The sequence below is a fragment of the Contarinia nasturtii genome, unplaced genomic scaffold (assembly GCF_009176525.2).
Source record: "Contarinia nasturtii isolate CC-2019 unplaced genomic scaffold, AAFC_CNas_1.1 Cnas_scaffold_1037, whole genome shotgun sequence".
Classification (NCBI taxonomy): Eukaryota; Metazoa; Arthropoda; class Insecta; order Diptera; family Cecidomyiidae; genus Contarinia; species Contarinia nasturtii.
The window spans coordinates 6,380,991-6,398,761 of NW_022198383.1; the positions used below are offsets into that span (position 1 = coordinate 6,380,991).

The window sequence follows — 17,771 nt, forward strand, 5'->3', positions numbered from 1 at the left end:
TCTCTCTCTCTCTCTCTCTCTCTCTCTCTCTCTCTCTCTCTCTCTCTTTCTTCAAAACATGTATTCATGATCGTTTATGGTTAGTTGGTTTGAAATTGTACAAGTTTTTTGTTTGATCTCTCATGGCAATAAAAGAATTCAAAAACAAAAAAAGAAACCCATTTTGTGCAAATCCAAAATAAGCCATTGAATTTCATTCGTCCTATTCATTCTTACATATTTACCGAATTAGATAATAATAATTCAGTGAGCAATCAATAAATTTTTTAAATTGTATTTAAAGTCACACGTGTGGTTCATATATTTTTTTCGCTGCTTTTACAGGTCGATTGATTATTACATAACAATAAGTCAGACACTTGCATTCGAATATTTAACATCGATGTGAATAACAAATATCGTATCTTGATTTTGATTGAAAGACGTTAGATCACTGGCACATGCAAATTGCGGCTTTCAAATCGGTTTAATTCGATTTCAACAGAAATGGTTAACGTCGTGTCAAAATGGTATTTTCATCGATTTGCTTGTTGTTAATGGATGCAATTAATGCTTGCAATATGATTTGTCTTGTTTAGACGTAGTCATCGAAATGCCAAAAACATCATTATTTACATTGTTGATTTGGTAAAACCACCGACCTTCGAGAATGCTTTGATCATGATGTTAATTCAGTTATAGAAGTTAACAACGACCCATAATGATCATAAAAATGCGTAATAAACAACAAACTATTTCCAGCAGAAACCCGAAGAATATGGTTATAAAAAAACCACATTTTTATGTGAATATGTATGTATAAATAAGTGTTTTGATCCAATACGGTGTACTTAATTTATGTAACATGTGGAGCGCAAAGTCCATTTGATTTGCTTGAAGCATCTTTAATGTTTTGACCGACGATAACCTTTGCCATTTCTATCATTTACGGAATGGCATCGATTCGAATGACTTGCTTTGTTTTTAATAACCATTTCTGGTCGAATAAAATTGATCTAGAAGCACTGATTTTCTTGCGAGAATTTGTTTAATTCGGGCGCCCCGCCAGTGTATCTTATTTTAAAAAATCTATGCACGATCACGATTCGTAATAAACTTTATTTTTTTTCTCTCTCTTTTCTCGCATTTTGAAACAACTGGTGCACTACAATGAAATAAAGTTTTTATTTCCGTATCGTTTCGGTTTCAATGCGGCTGCATGTCGATTTTAATTTCTATGAGACATCATTCGAATCGTTGACCATGACGAAAGTTGTATCACACATATATATTTATAATAATCAGTTCGATGTAATCGAAAATACATGTTTTTTTTTGTTGTTTAAATAATACGCATCGTGCGTGTGTATAGCGTTTGTCGACTTTTACTGCATCAAAATTAAAAGCGAAACAAAATTAACTAATTGATGGAATTGAATACATTGCCGACGAAAACAACAAAAGTCATGAATTGTGTTTTGGTCACAAATGATCAGTTTCGATTCAAAACAACCTTTTGGAAAACATTTTGATCAATCGATTTAATTTCCCATTGACAAACGTTTTCACATTTCGATTTCTTTACTCTCATTTTAATTAAATTGTGTTTGACACATCGACTGACCGGCCGTCCGGTCGATGAACACTAAATTGAGGTTGATGAGTTTTTCTTTTATCTTTTGGACGGGAGAGAAAAAAACTGAATGGAAAAAAAGGCCGAGAATACTACGAAGCAATTAAAAACGAAATACACTGGATGCACCCAAAATGAGAAAACAATAAGAGAAAGACAATAAAAATCGTGCCTCTGTAAAGGTTAGCGACAAAGAATAAAATCCCATATATTCTAACTGTTCCATAAAATATTTTTTAGTTCGAAATAAAATTATCTCATTTAAAAGATCTTCCAATAAATTGTCGATTTTCATTTTCGACATTAATTTGTTTTTATGTTTTACGATTTTTCGTGTTCCATCTTCAACCATGTTTTTTAAACGATGAGTAGAAATTCCATACAGTATCTGATTGTTGCCTCCATTCCATACAACATCGTCAAACTTTTATCTGTAGCATGTAGTGCCTTCGCACACACACTGAAGCGAATTAATTAAATCAGTAATCTCATAACGACCAACAGCTACTCAAACCGGTGTTGTGCATAAGAATCTCGTAGATTATAACTTTTTCTTCATTCATTTTATTGTTTTTTTTTCTTTAATTTTTAAAACGCAAAACTAAGAATTGGGTCACTGTGCCTTTATTCGCTAATTTCTTGAGGTGTGTTGTCACACCAAAGTGCAGATTAACACGGTGCTTTCTTTATTGCACGTGTTTATGCTAGTGTTTATGAATTTGCTTCGTTTTGACCACCAAAACTCATGTACACAGGTTGATCGGCTGCATGCGAGAGATACAATAACTTGAGAAAAAAATAAAATAAAAGGCGACTGAAAATATTTGTGACACTTTTTTGTTCATGTTTTTACTCTGAATCGCATCTGATAATTTGTTAATTTTGAATGGAGATTTGTGCAAAAAAGATTCGTAGTTTCAATTAATTAATCTTTCGTCAAAAAAATCATAATACACGTTTTTCACTCGGTCTCTCTTTCACTCGGTGTTGTTTGGTCGCCGGTTTGTATTAGTTGGAAATGTATTCTGTTTTAATCAGTCAAAATTGCAGAAAAAAACCCATCGAAAACAGGCAAACTCGATTTGCAGAGAAAGCTCATTATTCATTCGTTTAAACGCTACATTTTACGCATATATAAGAGATGTCTTTTGATACTTTCCATTGACCAGACTCAATCAATCTATTAGGTTTGTTTTCATATTCTGTGCACAACAATCTTTAAAACAAATTTTTACCAATATATTTGTGTGTTGGATAACAATTGTACATTGAGCATATTCAGCACGTCTTTTTTTTGTTCCTAAATTTCTTTTTCGATGCAAAATGTTATAAATTATCCATGAAAAATAAAAAAGCGATGTAGACAACAAACGGAAAGAAAATCACGCAAAACAAACGACGTAAATGAACGTAAACGGAGTACATTGTGAACAAAACCGCGAGCAAAATTTCTTCACTTTACAATTTAATATGTTTTTAATGTAGTGTAAAATGCGGGATGGTTTGAGTACAGGCAAAGCCGTCACTTGGCAATTAATTCATTGGCACTGGTCACAGCAAACACAAAACGACGCCAACATTAAAAATAAATAGATTCGCTTTTTGTTGTCATTCTGTGTATGCGATCAAACCTCTGGGCCAATCAACTCAAAACGCAAAACTCCGAACAAACATGCTCAACATGTGAAAATGATACAACTCAAAATCGAACCATCTTTTTTTTTCGCGTTCGATGGTAGCAAAAAGAAACCATTACATACTCAATAATTTCGATGCTCACGATCTCAAAATCATTTGAACATAACAATTTCACCATTACATTTGCTTTAGATTGTTATTGTTTCGAATTCAACGATAATTTGAGGTCAAAGACTTAGAATTGTCTTGGACCGAACGAAACATGTTTTTTTTCTCTGTAATTTGAAATGAAACTTTGCGACGGAAAGTATTCGTGACGAGGAAATGTGTGATGTGACATCGCGCTTTTTAATGAACAACCCTGAAAATCGACTTTCAATTTTATTGGTTCCGCATTGTTAAATAGCCAAGCATCAAATTTCTCTGTGTCATTTCACAGTTCCGTCGAAAAAGAAGAGGACTGGTTTGTTCGGTTTTTTTCTTTCTTTTCATAAGAAAAATTTCCCCATTTAACTGCATCAATTAACATTTGTGACGCCGTGTAAAACATTTATATACTAGTTGTATATGGGCAGTTTGGATAGCAAGTTTCTGATACTCAACGAATACTACTCATCGAACTATTCAGATATTTGATGTGTAGTTGATTGAATCAACTTGATTTAAAGAAGAAGACGAGAAAAGAACGTGACATCATTGAAACCTCTTTCGACTGCAACAACAACGGTCAAAAGCCTCTAATTTTTTTTAAATGGGTCGATGACAATAAATACATAAACTATTCAATGAAAAGGCAAATATAATTGTAGAAAATCACACAAGAAATATTTAACACAAGAATTGTATATACCAATTGAATGCGAAAAAGGAAAGGTAAATAAATGGCGTTCTTCATTCTTCGCCTCAGGTTTTGTGCATGCCAAAGACAGCGTAACATATGCGCGCTTGTCAGTTGTCGCACATAGACACACATGCATGCACTCTCTCAATCAAAGTACATTTCCGCGCATAAACCACAACTTTACTGCTAGGCAATTCAAACTGTTTTGTATTTTATTTACACTCATGAAGCGACTTGACGATGAGCTTCAAAGATATTTCATTTATTTTGATTTTTTCTTGATTTTTCTCTGTGGATGAGAACTAGCTGTACAATGTACATAGTATTTCATTGAATTGGTAGGATGGTAGAAATTTATAAAATTGACCGAATGACACATTTAATCAATTTCTTTTTGTACAATTTCTCTTGACAGGGTTCTGATCGTAAAAATGCCACCATCAATCCGAACTACAGTGTGCGTGGAAAATTACAAAATCGTCGATGTAAATTGAATAAAGAGATCAACAAAGAATTACGTCTTCGCGCCGGTGCTGAAAATTTATACAAAGTAAGTTTATTTAGAGGTCATCAGATTGTAAAGCATACCATTGTAACTTTTAGTTTTAAAATGTGTGATAAATAAACAATGTCTATCCAATTTTGTTGCGCGATCTTCAATATACTCGCACGATGATTAATCTCTTCATCAATGCCAGTATTGACAACATTTGCCCTATACCGAGCACCTGCACCTATAGAATGAGCCAAATAAAGTTTGTTTAGTAGAAAAAAAAAAACAAATAATACATGACAAAAACTTGTTAATAATGCCTTTGAACAAAGTTATTTGTTTTTATCATATAAACAGTTAAAGCATGCTTTCTGCAGAAGAATTTACATAATAGAATAAGAAAACTGGTTGATGAAGAAATTGTATTACGTTGTAAAGGCGATTTGGTGATTTTAGATCATAATCGTCATATAGAAAAAAAAGAGAACGACATCGGTTTTTTTTGTGCTGGCTCATGGAAACCGAGTTTTTATTATTACGCAAAACCATTCAAAACAATGAAAAGAAATACAAATCAAGAACAACTCAATCCGTTAAGCTATAACGCAATAATATATAGTTGTTTATGAAAACCAATATTAACGCAAATTCTATTGGCAATTGATTTAAAATTATTCGCGGTTCAGATCAGACTGGATCGTGGTTCATTTGAACAAAGCGCCCATGATGGCGTGAATGAAAATAGAAAGCCACACATTCAAGTGAACAAAAGAACGGAACGAGAATCATCATGAGTTAATGTCGCTATTCAATTCATCATAAAAGTTAGATTTGTCCATATTTTGAGATATATATAGCTTGACAGGCTTTTTTTTATAGACTAATAAAAGAAAATGAAATAAAACCAAGTGACACAGATATCGATAGAACCGTATCATGTGTTACAAATTTGTAATGCCATTTTTAATTCTCTTCCATCCCTGTCTGTTCCCCTTTATTAGTCTTGAGTTGTCAATAGTGTGGTTGTTGTTGTTATTATGATTAGAAATATGCCATTCGTACCATATATCCTATTTTCAACATTTTTTTCATGCGATTGCAAGATAGAATTACCGCAAAAGCCACATTCTTTGCCATTTAAGACGGTTTTGTGGACGACGGTTTTTTCGCAGTCGCGAGGCACATATATATGCTCGCGTTTTCTGTACAATAAATGAACCACATTAAATTGTCGTCAGTTTGATTTTATTGCGAAAACTGGACAACGCAATCGCACCAGAACACCCAGAACATGAAAGAAAACAGAATGGTTAACATGATGAGTGCAACTTTATTTGGTTTTTCCATGTGCAATAGCCACTGAATCGCGCCACTACTGTCCAATGCGATCCAAGGTGTTTGCTGTTTAGTACCTGTACTCGTATAGAGGATTAATTACCTTTGAATCTTAACGCTGCACTTGCACAGAAATGGCTGTCATGCAATGTATGAAATTAAATTTCACATTTAATATGCAACGCTAATACTGATGGGCAAGACAACATTAACGACAACGGCAACGAACAAAAAAATGGTGCGTGCGTGTATGTGTGAGACATCGTGCATGCAATGGGCAATAGAATCTCTTTTTTCCGCAATAATTATTATATGAGTATATTACTTTCCATTTTGCTTTTGCCATCGTCATTACATTTTGAAATCAGTTCAGTGAGATCACATCTAGTTCGAAGCAGTCAATGTATAAGTGTAAATTGTAAATACACACACACACACAGTCACAACGACTAATCGAGTGACATTCGACGCGCTTCACATTTAATTATGGCGAAATCATTTGCTCCATTCATTTTGTATCGTTTCGTCAAACATACAGCGCACAGTGATATAATTAGCCATCTAATTCATCCGGAAATCAATTCTATGTACTCATTATAAAACTGGATCCATTAAAGTGCATGCCAAATCAAAGACGATCTATTAAGTTTGCCTGTAAAGCAAACGGTTTTAAGAAAAGTCGTTCGTTGACCAAGTATTTTGCACGCGCGGAGAGATCGTTCATCAATTTATCATTGTCATTCAAATCGCATTTACTTGGGATTTTAAATTGAATTTACCATTTTGGACATTTTTTGTTTTAAATTCAACTTTTCAGGCAACCGAAAATCAGAAGGTGAAAAATCGAATATCACTCGAACTGAGCTTTGTCAACTCAAATTTACAGTTGCTTAAGGAGAAACTGTCGGAATTGAATTCATCTGTAGAAATTTATCAAAATGATAGCCACGAAGTTATTATGCCATTTATACCAATAGGATTAAAAGAAACTGTCGACATTAATTTCATGGATACCTTTTCGGAACGGGTAAGTATCGATTGGTATTGAAATATTAAAAAAAATACAAACGAGTTTTTTGTACGACAAATTTACGCAATTAGATAAGAGACCATTATAATGAAGAGCCAAATGTGTATGCGGACGCAATAAGGGACATCACTGAGACTCGTGAATCGGCACGCACACCATCCAGAGATGCTAATGGAATCAATTTGATATTTCGATACTACAATCTTCTGTATTATGTTGAACGTCGATTTTTTCCATATGGTAGGTTCATTTCAATGGCAAGAAGATAAATCACAATGTATTTGCTAGTTTGTAGTATACTTAGTTCATTATGGTAAGCAATGAAGCGGTTACAAGTAACTTCTGTTAGGAAGATAAATGTATTACTAAAAAAAGAGTTTTGCGCTTGATGGCGAATTCCATTGAATATTTTAGCATAAATTTGCGATAAACTAGAGATATTCTTCTGAATTTGAAAGAGATATTTTAAGATCAATCAAATGATCAACTTTTACTTTCGGTCAATTTCGCGAAATCAATATGCAATAAATTAGGTATTTCCAATTTAATCTGCAAAAAATATGATCGACGATAATGTTTTAATGTTTGATGAATGTTAAATTTCGAACTTTACCGTGTTGAAATCAAATCAAATGTAGAAATCTGCATAGAGTATTTTTCACAATCAATTCGTCTTATTTTTCAGATCGAAATGGTGTCTATTTCGAATGGTACGACTCGTTAACAGGTGAGCACAATCTAATGCTATATTTATATTAGACAATTTGATTTTATGAATATTTATCGGTGGTAAATGTTTTTGCGTTATCGAATATCGTGTTAAACTTTCATTTCATTCATCATCTACGATAGTCATCGTCGTCGTCATTGTCGACATCATCCTTCTTGTAAATCGTAAAATGCTAAAATACTGGTTTCCATGTAAATTTTCCCTTTTTTTGCTCTCTCTCCCCATTCGCACCGTTTTTATTTTATTTTAAAATATAATTTCTTTAGGTGTAGATAGTAATGTTTTTAATATAAATTTGTTTTTCGTTGTTTTATTTTATTTTTGTTTTTGTTTTTCATTTTCTTTCATTTCATTCTGATACATACATGCGTTTACAATACAATTCGTAGGTATTCCGTCAAGTCAACGAACAGTTGCATTCGAGAAAGCATGCATTCTGTTTAACTTGGCCGGTGTGTACACGCAAATAGCAACCAAACAAGATCGCAGCACGGAAAAAGGTCTTGACATTGCCGTGGATAATTTTCTACGTGCGGCTGGTATATTCAAACATATTTGCGAAACATTTACAAATGCACCGTCCATCGACTTGAAGCCACAATTTTTGGAAATACTCGTTGCTCTAATGTTGGCACAGGCCCGTGAATGCCTCTACGAAAAGTTACTCTTGCAAATTGAATCGTTTTCAATATCAAACAAAAATCATGTAAGTGAAAGTAGATAGGTAGATGAAGTGTATAACACACAAAGAAAAAAACAATGAACAGCAATAGCGAATGCGAACGTACGAGTACGCGAAGAACAGCGGCAAGATGAAGTTTTGTTTTGTTATACGAACGCGAGTAACAAGCGAAAGGAAAGTCAATGATTGTTGTGCACAACGAAAAGAGACGGAAGAAATAACGCAACCTCATTCAATGAATTTTTAATTATTTTTATGATATTGTTAATCTTTCATAGTAACTATAACGATATTGCAATTGTTATTACCGCTGAGTGTGTTGTCGTAAGCCAAACTCTTTGAATGTTTACATAGAAAATGATCTTGATATTGTTTTGTTAAATTTGCGTTTGTTTTTGAAGGGGGGTTCTTTCCTTTTCAGGTGCGCGCACGCACGCACGCATATACAAGACACAAGTTTAATGAATTCTCAATTTTCTGCTATGCGATTCACAAACAAAAACCAGTCTTATTAATATTTAGCGTGTGAACATTTTGATAGTTCGTTCAACGGTTCACCTGAACAAATGAACACGAACAACAACAACAAAAATAGAAACAAAATCAGATTACGCATAAGCACAATCGTTATACGAACGAACCGATTATCATTTGCCAATTTTCACGTGTGCATCAACATGTGCAATTATAATGATCCGATAAACATATCTACTCGAATAATTGCAATTTTCAGTTAATTGTACTTTTCTCACCATCAGTGATTTATTCATTACTTCGTTTTAAAATTTAGATTCATCGTGATCTGTCGGGTGAGGCTGCACAACTAATGCTAGAATATAATAAAATTAACATGAGCATCGACACAGATGCTCACACCTACATTCCAGAATGTTGGGCTGCATTTGTGCCACTCAAAGCAGAATATTACAAAGGTTGGTATGAATTATTTTAGGTATACACATTCGGTGACTCTCCTCGATGGGCTTAAACTTTGATCGCAATGGAAATATGAAATATTACTTTGCTCAGACATTTGATGGGATTTATTTGATAACCTTGAACAAACCTTTGCGAGAAAGAAAATAAGTAGCAAGATTAATTATTGTCATGCAAAATATTACCACAACAAGTTTATTGTTACTTAAATCTGCGTAGTTAAAATTTAATGGAAGCAACAACTTTGGTTTATTAACACATTACTTGCAATAAATGTTGAGTAATGGATTATCCCTCGACATGAGTCGAAACCATTGTGAAATGTCAACATTGTAGCATTCAAATTGATGATGGTCTAAATGATATAATTTTGTTAATTCAATTTTACAGCATTGGCACACTACCATGCAGCAATAAGTATCGACATTAATAATACCAAAACACAAGAGAACAGCAAACGAGATGAATTCCGTCTGAGTAACAACAATTCATTCGCTTTGAGTGACCTAACCAACGATACAGATGTCAACCCATGTGCACTGAAAAAGGGACATATCAAGGAATCAATCACATGTTATGAAGAAGCATTGCGACTGCAGAGAATGAGCCGAGACTTGAAAGTAAGTAAAATTCATTAAAAATTGAAAAAAAATGTAAAATTTTCGAAATTTATTTCACAGAATAAAGTGTCATTAACAAAAATGCTTAAAGAAAGCAGCCTAAAGGCAATGATTGAATCGGAGTGCATCGACGAAGAATTGAAAAATAACGACTTCAATGAAGATGACACATTTGATATGATTGACTTGTCCGTCACCGTTACACCGTCATCCAAATTCATACTATCACTAACCGACCCGGATTTCACGGCCTACAAGGTACATGCCTGCGCGTATAAAATTGACTATCTTTATTTTCCAAATATTTTATGGATATCTTTACTTTGAAATAAAAAACAAATAGATTGACGATCCATTCAAGAAGCTTGGACCGCTTGCAATTTTCTCTGCTAAACGACATTGGACTGTGCCACGAAGTGTTTGCCTGAAAAAGGCATCAAACTTATCAAACATTGATTCCGACAATGTTGTGAATAGTTTGATTCGACCGTCAGACTACAGTAGCGAAAGTTGCAGCAGTAGTTCGAGTATAGTCAGCGAGTGTAGTCACGGCAGTGATGGACTTACTTTGAGAAATTTAAACAGACGTAATATGGAATTTGCTGATGACTACGGATTTAAATTGCGTGGAGATTCTCCCGTTATAATTTCAGTCGTCGTAGCAAATTCACTGGCTGATGTAAGTAAAAAATTGAACTAATATGATTATATTGGTCTTGAACTTTGAATGACTTTTTTTCTAACTTTAGCTGGGTGGACTGAAAGAAGGTGATTTCATTGTGGAATTATCTGGTGTTGATGTGAAATGGTATACACAGCATCAGTTAGTTAAGCTGATTCAGAATTCAAAACAAAGTCTTGAGCTCAAGGTCATTACGCCAATCGATCGAAATTATTTGAAGGTAAGCAATTTACATCTGGTTGTGAAAAATATTTTGATAATAATTGACTCGTTATTTTTGCTTAATCAGCCTTTGCCAACACCATCGACGCCTAGTACAACTACATCAAAGTCATCGATATCGACCAGCCGATCGACTGGTTCTGCTGAACATCGCACCAAGAAAAAAGTCTCAAGCGATAAACAAATCAGCAGCTGGAAATTATTTCGCCGCTCACAAAGTCTAGGAAAACTCTTTTGAAGCCTGGAAAGAAACTATTTCATTTTCATTTTATAAACACAAATAGTTTAGTTTTTTTGTCTTAACGGCATAAGATAACTCTCATAATACAAAGAGTGTAATGTAAACATAAGGAAGCTAATGATAGATTAATCCAAATAAATATATATTGAAAGAATTTGTAAATCAAATTTTGTTTACACATACATACATTCGGCGAGAAAAAAACACACAGAATAAAGATACAATTTTGTATGTACAAATTTTAATAAAAAAATTTATTATCCATCCATTAACTGACGTTATTCATATAAATATAGCTTTGTTTTTATAAAAGGACCATTTCCAAATTCATCGATTTTTTTTTCTCGATCAATTTAAATGAATTCAGTTCAAGAGAAAGTCGATCGTATTCTATGGAAAACATCGTTTGGCGACAATTTTTGTTTATTTGTATCATTTTTTGTGGTTGTAGCATTTTGATTTGATTTAGTTTGATTTAATTTTCAAAAAGCAAAACAATTCATCTCTTTTTCTCATTTTGTCAGCCATATGCGTTCGACCCAAAAAAACGGTCCAGAAATATTGGTTTAAAAAATTATTGTTCACACAACGAAATAAAATTAAAATCAAAGCTGAAACTGAAGTGAAACACATGAACTATGATACAATCATGTCGTTAATGGAACTACCACCGGATCCACCGGATGTCGAATTGGATGAATTTATATTGGCCTGTTTCAATGTTTCATTCACGTCACGGCGGAAGAGCGATAGATTTTGGCTAAACCTGAAAGAATTAATATCGGTTAGTAGAGATTGAGTTTGATGTGTTGTTATTCATTTTTTCCACATACTTATCACGATTTTTCATTGATAAATTTCGCTCAACATTTTCCATCAAATTATCAAACCAGTGGGCTATCGTTTGTTGTTTGTCGAGTGGCTGAGACCGAATGATGTTCTCTTTCATTGATCTAATTTTTAAAAATGCAATCATCATTAACCCAAAGAAAATAGAAAAAGGAGAAGTTTTGAACCAACCTAAAATAGTCTTCATACAACAGAATCAATCCGAGTAATGGACGTGACAGTGACCATTGATTCTTGCAATCTTCAAACATGACAATGTTAATGATTGTTGATAAAATTCCTTGCAATATCTCTGGATGCATTTCGATCACTTTCAAGAACATATCACTGTCCGGATTAACGACATTGCGGCGCATCTTTTTGGTTGGGAATGCTGTAAATGATGACAAAAAATATTTTTCATTTTGTAAATTCAATGGATTTCAATTAAAATTTTGAAGTGTTTGTCTTACCTTTGATCGATAATTGCTTAAATATATGTGAAACGATATTGTCCAAAATCGAACAACATCCTGTGCAAATGGTCGTATCTGCGCGAATAAAACATGAAAATATTTTTTAAAAACAAAATTCAATGGAAACTAGAAAAGCACAGATGTGAGTCAAAACAAAAGAGTCAGAGATAAATAATGGACAAAAGAGTCAGAAGAAATGAAACACAAGCATTAAACGAAAAGGATAATAAGGAAGAGCGCTATTCGATAAATCACCTGTAGCATCGGAAGAAGTTAAATTCGTCATACCTTCAGCAGCCAAACCCTCTGATATACTTTTAATTATGTATAAGAATATTGCTGGATCGAGTGTAGATAGAAATGCCATGTGATCTTGAGCCAAACATTCCAGAAGCAAGAAATATGATTGTGACAATTTAGGATACACCTGTGAAATGCGACCAATTAAACAATTACATTATTATAATTGCATGTGTTTATCTCTTGAAATCTTGATTCTCACCAATAAATCCGTTTGTGGGATTGTAAGTATAAGCTTGGTCGTCACGTCTAATACATTGTCCAACGTTTCATCGCCGTACAATTTGCAAACACCAAAATTGACATAATTTCCTGATAACGCCGCTTTGAGCATTGTAAAACAAATCGAAATACCCTTCAAACGCAGTGCGTACAGTTGATTTTTTGGTACATCATAGTTCATGATTCGATTACCTAACAACAACAAAACCAACAGCAATAAAAAAAACGATATGCAAGATTATTTCATATGTACACACTTACCATATGTGCAGATGACCTTTGATGCTTCACGGAACAGCAGGATGCCATTTGGACTAGAAATATCAAATTGTAAGCGCTGCGAACGATTTTGTACCAATTCGGCAAACAACTTTAAAATTGGTGTCGTAACTTGTGGATCGGTTGGCCACAGTTCAATTGCTCGAATTAAAATCGGCGTATAATCGGGATAACTGTTGAAAATTCAAGAATAAATTCATAAGTGAAATTTGAACTTCAATAAAATAAAAAGAAACACTTACATCCAATCAAAAAACATCATGTAAGCGTTTTTCTTGCTCGACGAAAAAGTCAGGCCACGCAAATCACGCGATAAACCAATGAGAGCCTTCTTTGCCTCTTCGCTTGGGTAGGTACTCGTATCCATGATGGCACTGCCAATCGACTCAAATTGATCTGAAAATTAAAAATAACCAAATTGTTACTGTTACTGCTGAAGATGTGTTTCATCTACAAAATACTTACTCGTCAATGGTGACATGAAATTGTAGAATCGTTCTTCGTCCTCTCCCAAATCAACCATAAGCAATCTACCGAGTGATGTATAAAACATACTGCGACATCTCATTTCGGCGATGGCCACATTACTACCCAAAAATGAAAAGTGTTCACTCTGCAAAATGTGTCAACAATTGAGTTAATATGAGATGTTCGTTTTAACACCACTTCAATTCCAAATAAAAATACCGTGTGATTGTTGAGCAAAAACTGAATTTCTTCCAATTTAACCAGTTTGCGAACCCAGCTATAGCTGACGGAAAGTTCGTTCAGAAGATTCAGCGTTTTTCGTATGATAACTTCCGAATGTCCCCAGAATTTAAGATTTGTTATACTGCAATTTTGAAAAGTACAATATTGATCAATGGTTCAATTCAAATGTGTGAAGAAGAAAACAAGATGCTTACATTTTACGATTGATAACACTTAACAACATTGGTTCATCATTGATGCCCAGTAGTTCGGATAGACGTTTGTAGATTTTCATCTTCTGCATTTGTTCAATAATATAAATTTTTCGAATATGATCCAAAAATGATATCATTGATAACTCGAGTTTTTCACAGCCACATTGTGGTAAACGTGAGTCGGTCAAACGCATTAATTGTAAGACCTACATTTTGAGCCAAATATTCATATATTTAATATTGATGATAAAAAAAAGAATAAAAAAAACTTCTGTCTCACCCTAACAACTAAATCGCCATCGAGAATATCATGCTCATCATTGGCGGTAAATGTCAATCTTCCACCTATGGCCGCTCCAATAATATAAACTAACCATGTCAATTGTGCTTCACGAACCGCAATTTCGGAATTGTTAACCGGATTGTTGAGCAGCTCTTGGTATTCACTGGCCGTTTGATCAAAGGTGTGTATCACAAAGTTACACGTTTGGTCATATTCACACCGAATGATGACAGACAATTGATCGAGTTGCTGCTGCACCATGGCTAAATCATCAAGTGGATCTTCAAGTCCATCACGAATAATGACACGTGCCGAGTCTAAGCGTGACGTAATGTATGCTTTTGTCACTTCAGGAGTATATGCATCCAAATGATGTGGCTCGACGGCACGTACATAAGGAATTGATGCGACCATTCTTTGCCAAAGAGACAAAAGATAATGGATGCTATTTGGTGCAAATTGCCACATCTAAAGAAATTCAAATTAGTTTAAGTTTTTTTTTTTCAGTCACGAAATGCAATGCCTCTCACCTGCAACGATTGAATGGTAAATTTTGCAATAAGTTGAATAACTTCAGGGTAACATTCAACAACAACAAGTTCACTTAGTTGGTAATTGGTTTTGAGACGGGCTAACAAACGACAAAATTCATGGTAATTATCTGGATCACTAAGTCCTTGAGAATTTTCGAGAATGTTCTTAATATTAACGACCAAATTACTGAGAAACTTCGCTCTCTCCGTGTTGCTGAACAAGGATCGTCGTACAGATGTTATCTGGAGAAGAATTAGAAATTTAATTTAGTTTTACAGCCAACCAAACCAACTGGGTGATGTTGTTACTTACTTGTACCAGTGTGGACAGTGCCAAACTGGATAGACGCGATGGCAACAAGTGATACAAATCAAAGAATAAATTCAAATAATTCAAGTCAAGAAATGCTGGTCTCCAATTGGTCGGAATCTGTATTGTTGAAGAGTCATCGGTTGTTTCATCGTTCGATGTACCGATAAAATCGTAGCTTAAGCAATTTTTCGTCAAACGAAGTATTTGGTTGATGAGACTGAAAATGAAAAACCATACAAGAACGCATTAACTATCAGTATATTTCAATGTAATCTTTTTAATTACCCATGCTGTTTTTCGTCCATAAAATTCAATGTCTTACAGTTATCGCGAGCAGTCATTAAAAGCGTGCAAGACAAAATATAAATGTCATACAATTGTGTGTCTCGAAATGAATAAACGGTTTTTCTATGTTTAATATATGAAATGTTGACATCGACCTCAGGATGATTCATCTCACAAGTCAATTGTGACAAAATCTGAACACCAATCATGCAGTGCTCAACTGAACCCTATGCGAAACACAAAACAGACAGCAAAGCGTTTATTTATTGTTGATGGTATGGTTCATTAAAAATTGAAAACATTTTACCTGAAGAAATTTTCGCACATCTTCGATAATATTTCGAAAGACCATCTCGTCTTTATGGCAATAAAACCAGCCGTACTTTGTTATTTTGGCCAATACAGTGACTAAGGCTTGAATGACAAAACTCTCTAGATTCGGTCGTGTTGCTAAATAATTAAGAATGTAATTCCGAATGTCGACGATCTCTTGCAGTGACAATCCCTGTGCATTTTTTGCAATCAATTTTGTGAGCGTTGTTGCCGCCAGCAATTGTGAATAGCTTGATTGTCCGCGATCCAATAGTAATTGACATTTTGGCAATGCATCTAGACTATTTTGGAATGCAACTAACACCTTTTCGGCTTCGTTTCGCGTTGAATTTTCACCCTCGTACATTTGCTTGCACATCAATTCCAACTGAATCACCTCCTGCTGTTGTGTGTATAGAAGCGTGGAAACAAAACAAACATTCAAAAACAATAAAAAAACGTTAAACAATCAAACTGATTTAAATTTTCGTGTCATTGAACGGAGTGTGGATTTAAAATGAATGGACTGATTGATTGACTACATGCACATCTGACACATTCTGTCACGTTTACAGACTGATATCGTGTGTATTACAAGAAGAGCACATTTTTTTTAAATTTTAAAATGAAACTAATGTCATAGTATAAATGGAGTGTAAACGATACTTGAGGAAGAAAATTTGACAATAAATAAGATTGATTGCAATTTATGTGTATTAAATAGAAAAATATTCAATTTTCTTTTTGTATTATTAACATTTAGAGTAATTTAACATATATCAGTACTAATGCGTAGAAATGCAATGGAAATGGCTGTACTTTTTTTTTTAAATAAATTTACTTGCAAATTTGATGGCATTTTTAAATCGGTTAAACGTTCGCATTAACGTTAATTTGAAAACTTAAAATACAGAATGAAAATACAAACCATTGTGTTGTCCATGATGATATATTGACTACTTCGGCGGCACTACACAATTATCACTACAATACGATAGAAAAAACGTCCGCGAAATGCTCTGTTTCTCAATTTTTTTGGGTGCCCCAGCTATATATTTGTAAAAATCTATTTTTCTTCACAATTTTCCATACGAATATCGTCTGTTGTGTGTTTTATAATATTTCTGTTTCTGTAGAAAACACACCGCGTCAATTCTGATGGTTAGTGATTTTTCGCTCATTAGTCGGCGTTCATGTGTTTGTGTGCACCAAAATATCGGTGTTGTTGGTGTTTTTGCCGATTTTTTTTTCGTACCATGCATTAGACATTCAGTTTTAGTTCATATGTATTAGTAAAAGTCACTCACAACGCAACTAACGATGGAACAAACACAAAGAAGCACTAAACGCAGCCATTTTCTTTGTTGACAGTTCACATGAGCGACGCGCTTTTTTTCTATTCATTCATTTCTGCTTTTCACTAGATGGCGCACCATTTACTTTATCGAGCTTCTTTATTTAAATGAATTTTGATTACGATTTCATTTTTAACGGTGATTTTCAAAATATTTTTTTTTTTCATAACAGCGTATATTTCGATTTTAATTATTAATTTGAATTTCGGTTCATTTTTTACCAATTATATTAATAATTCAAATAAAGCAAAGAGATAAAAAAAATAAATCCGCTTTTCATCACCAAATTCTAGTCAAAATTCATGTCAACACAATGAAATATCCGTATAATTCAAAGTCCGTAGCACACCAAAACCAGAATATAGAATTTAATTTGAATAAATCCGCATTTGCGACCATTTGACGTGTTGTTCATTTGCAAATCAAAATGGATAAAATATTCAAAAATAACTCACGGTGAGTGCTTCACGCATATTTTCCAATATGATAATTATTATTATTTGCATAACGTTGCACTAATTGCCGTTCAATTGACCAAAATTCCATAAAATGATCACCAATAACATTCAACAATGCTCTCCAAATCATGACACATGTGTGTATGTGTCTTTGCATCGA

General features: G+C 33.8%; 2 protein-coding genes across 4 annotated transcripts in view; one reads left to right on the top strand and one right to left on the bottom strand.

Annotated features, from left to right (window-relative positions):
- The window catches only part of LOC116343646 (rhophilin-2-A), a 16,577-nt gene extending 5,259 nt beyond the window's left edge, over window positions 1-11,318 (top strand). For both annotated transcript variants that reach the window (XM_031771846.1, XM_031771847.1), the window contains exons 3-13: window positions 4,507-4,641; window positions 6,737-6,946; window positions 7,021-7,189; window positions 7,635-7,676; window positions 8,069-8,385; window positions 9,152-9,293; window positions 9,688-9,917; window positions 9,978-10,175; window positions 10,261-10,596; window positions 10,667-10,819; window positions 10,889-11,318. In XM_031771846.1, coding sequence (XP_031627706.1) covers window positions 4,507-4,641; window positions 6,737-6,946; window positions 7,021-7,189; window positions 7,635-7,676; window positions 8,069-8,385; window positions 9,152-9,293; window positions 9,688-9,917; window positions 9,978-10,175; window positions 10,261-10,596; window positions 10,667-10,819; window positions 10,889-11,059 — 2,103 coding nt within the window. In that variant the 3' untranslated portion in view covers window positions 11,060-11,318. The remainder of the gene's footprint in view (window positions 1-4,506; window positions 4,642-6,736; window positions 6,947-7,020; window positions 7,190-7,634; window positions 7,677-8,068; window positions 8,386-9,151; window positions 9,294-9,687; window positions 9,918-9,977; window positions 10,176-10,260; window positions 10,597-10,666; window positions 10,820-10,888) is intronic.
- A 132-nt stretch (window positions 11,319-11,450) lies between these two features.
- LOC116343645 (ran-binding protein 16) lies at window positions 11,451-17,029 on the bottom strand. Of its 2 annotated transcripts, none has more exons than XM_031771845.1 (17): window positions 16,727-17,029; window positions 15,794-16,201; window positions 15,487-15,713; window positions 15,202-15,418; window positions 14,886-15,131; window positions 14,353-14,823; window positions 14,073-14,278; window positions 13,855-13,999; window positions 13,633-13,780; window positions 13,410-13,563; window positions 13,150-13,340; window positions 12,869-13,080; window positions 12,655-12,793; window positions 12,364-12,441; window positions 12,083-12,284; window positions 11,896-12,015; window positions 11,451-11,828 (listed from the first exon to the last, which is right to left on the bottom strand). In XM_031771845.1, the coding sequence occupies exons 1-17, from the start codon at window positions 16,739-16,741 to the stop codon at window positions 11,699-11,701; spliced, it is 3,309 nt and encodes a 1,102-aa protein (XP_031627705.1). In that variant the 5' UTR covers window positions 16,742-17,029; the 3' UTR covers window positions 11,451-11,698. The 2 variants fall into 2 exon arrangements, with proteins under 2 accessions (XP_031627705.1, XP_031627704.1); XM_031771844.1 differs by having other exon boundaries at window positions 12,622-12,793.
- Between the last annotated feature and the right edge of the window lie 742 nt (window positions 17,030-17,771).

Coding starts and splice junctions, on each gene's coding strand:
- LOC116343645 (XM_031771844.1), bottom strand. Junction 14,279..14,352: donor ATGGCGATTTAGTTGTTAGG/GTGAGACAGAAG, acceptor CTCAAAATGTAG/GTCTTACAATTAATGCGTTT. Junction 11,829..11,895: donor TCAATGAAAAATCGTGATAA/GTATGTGGAAAA, acceptor TAATTCTTTCAG/GTTTAGCCAAAATCTATCGC.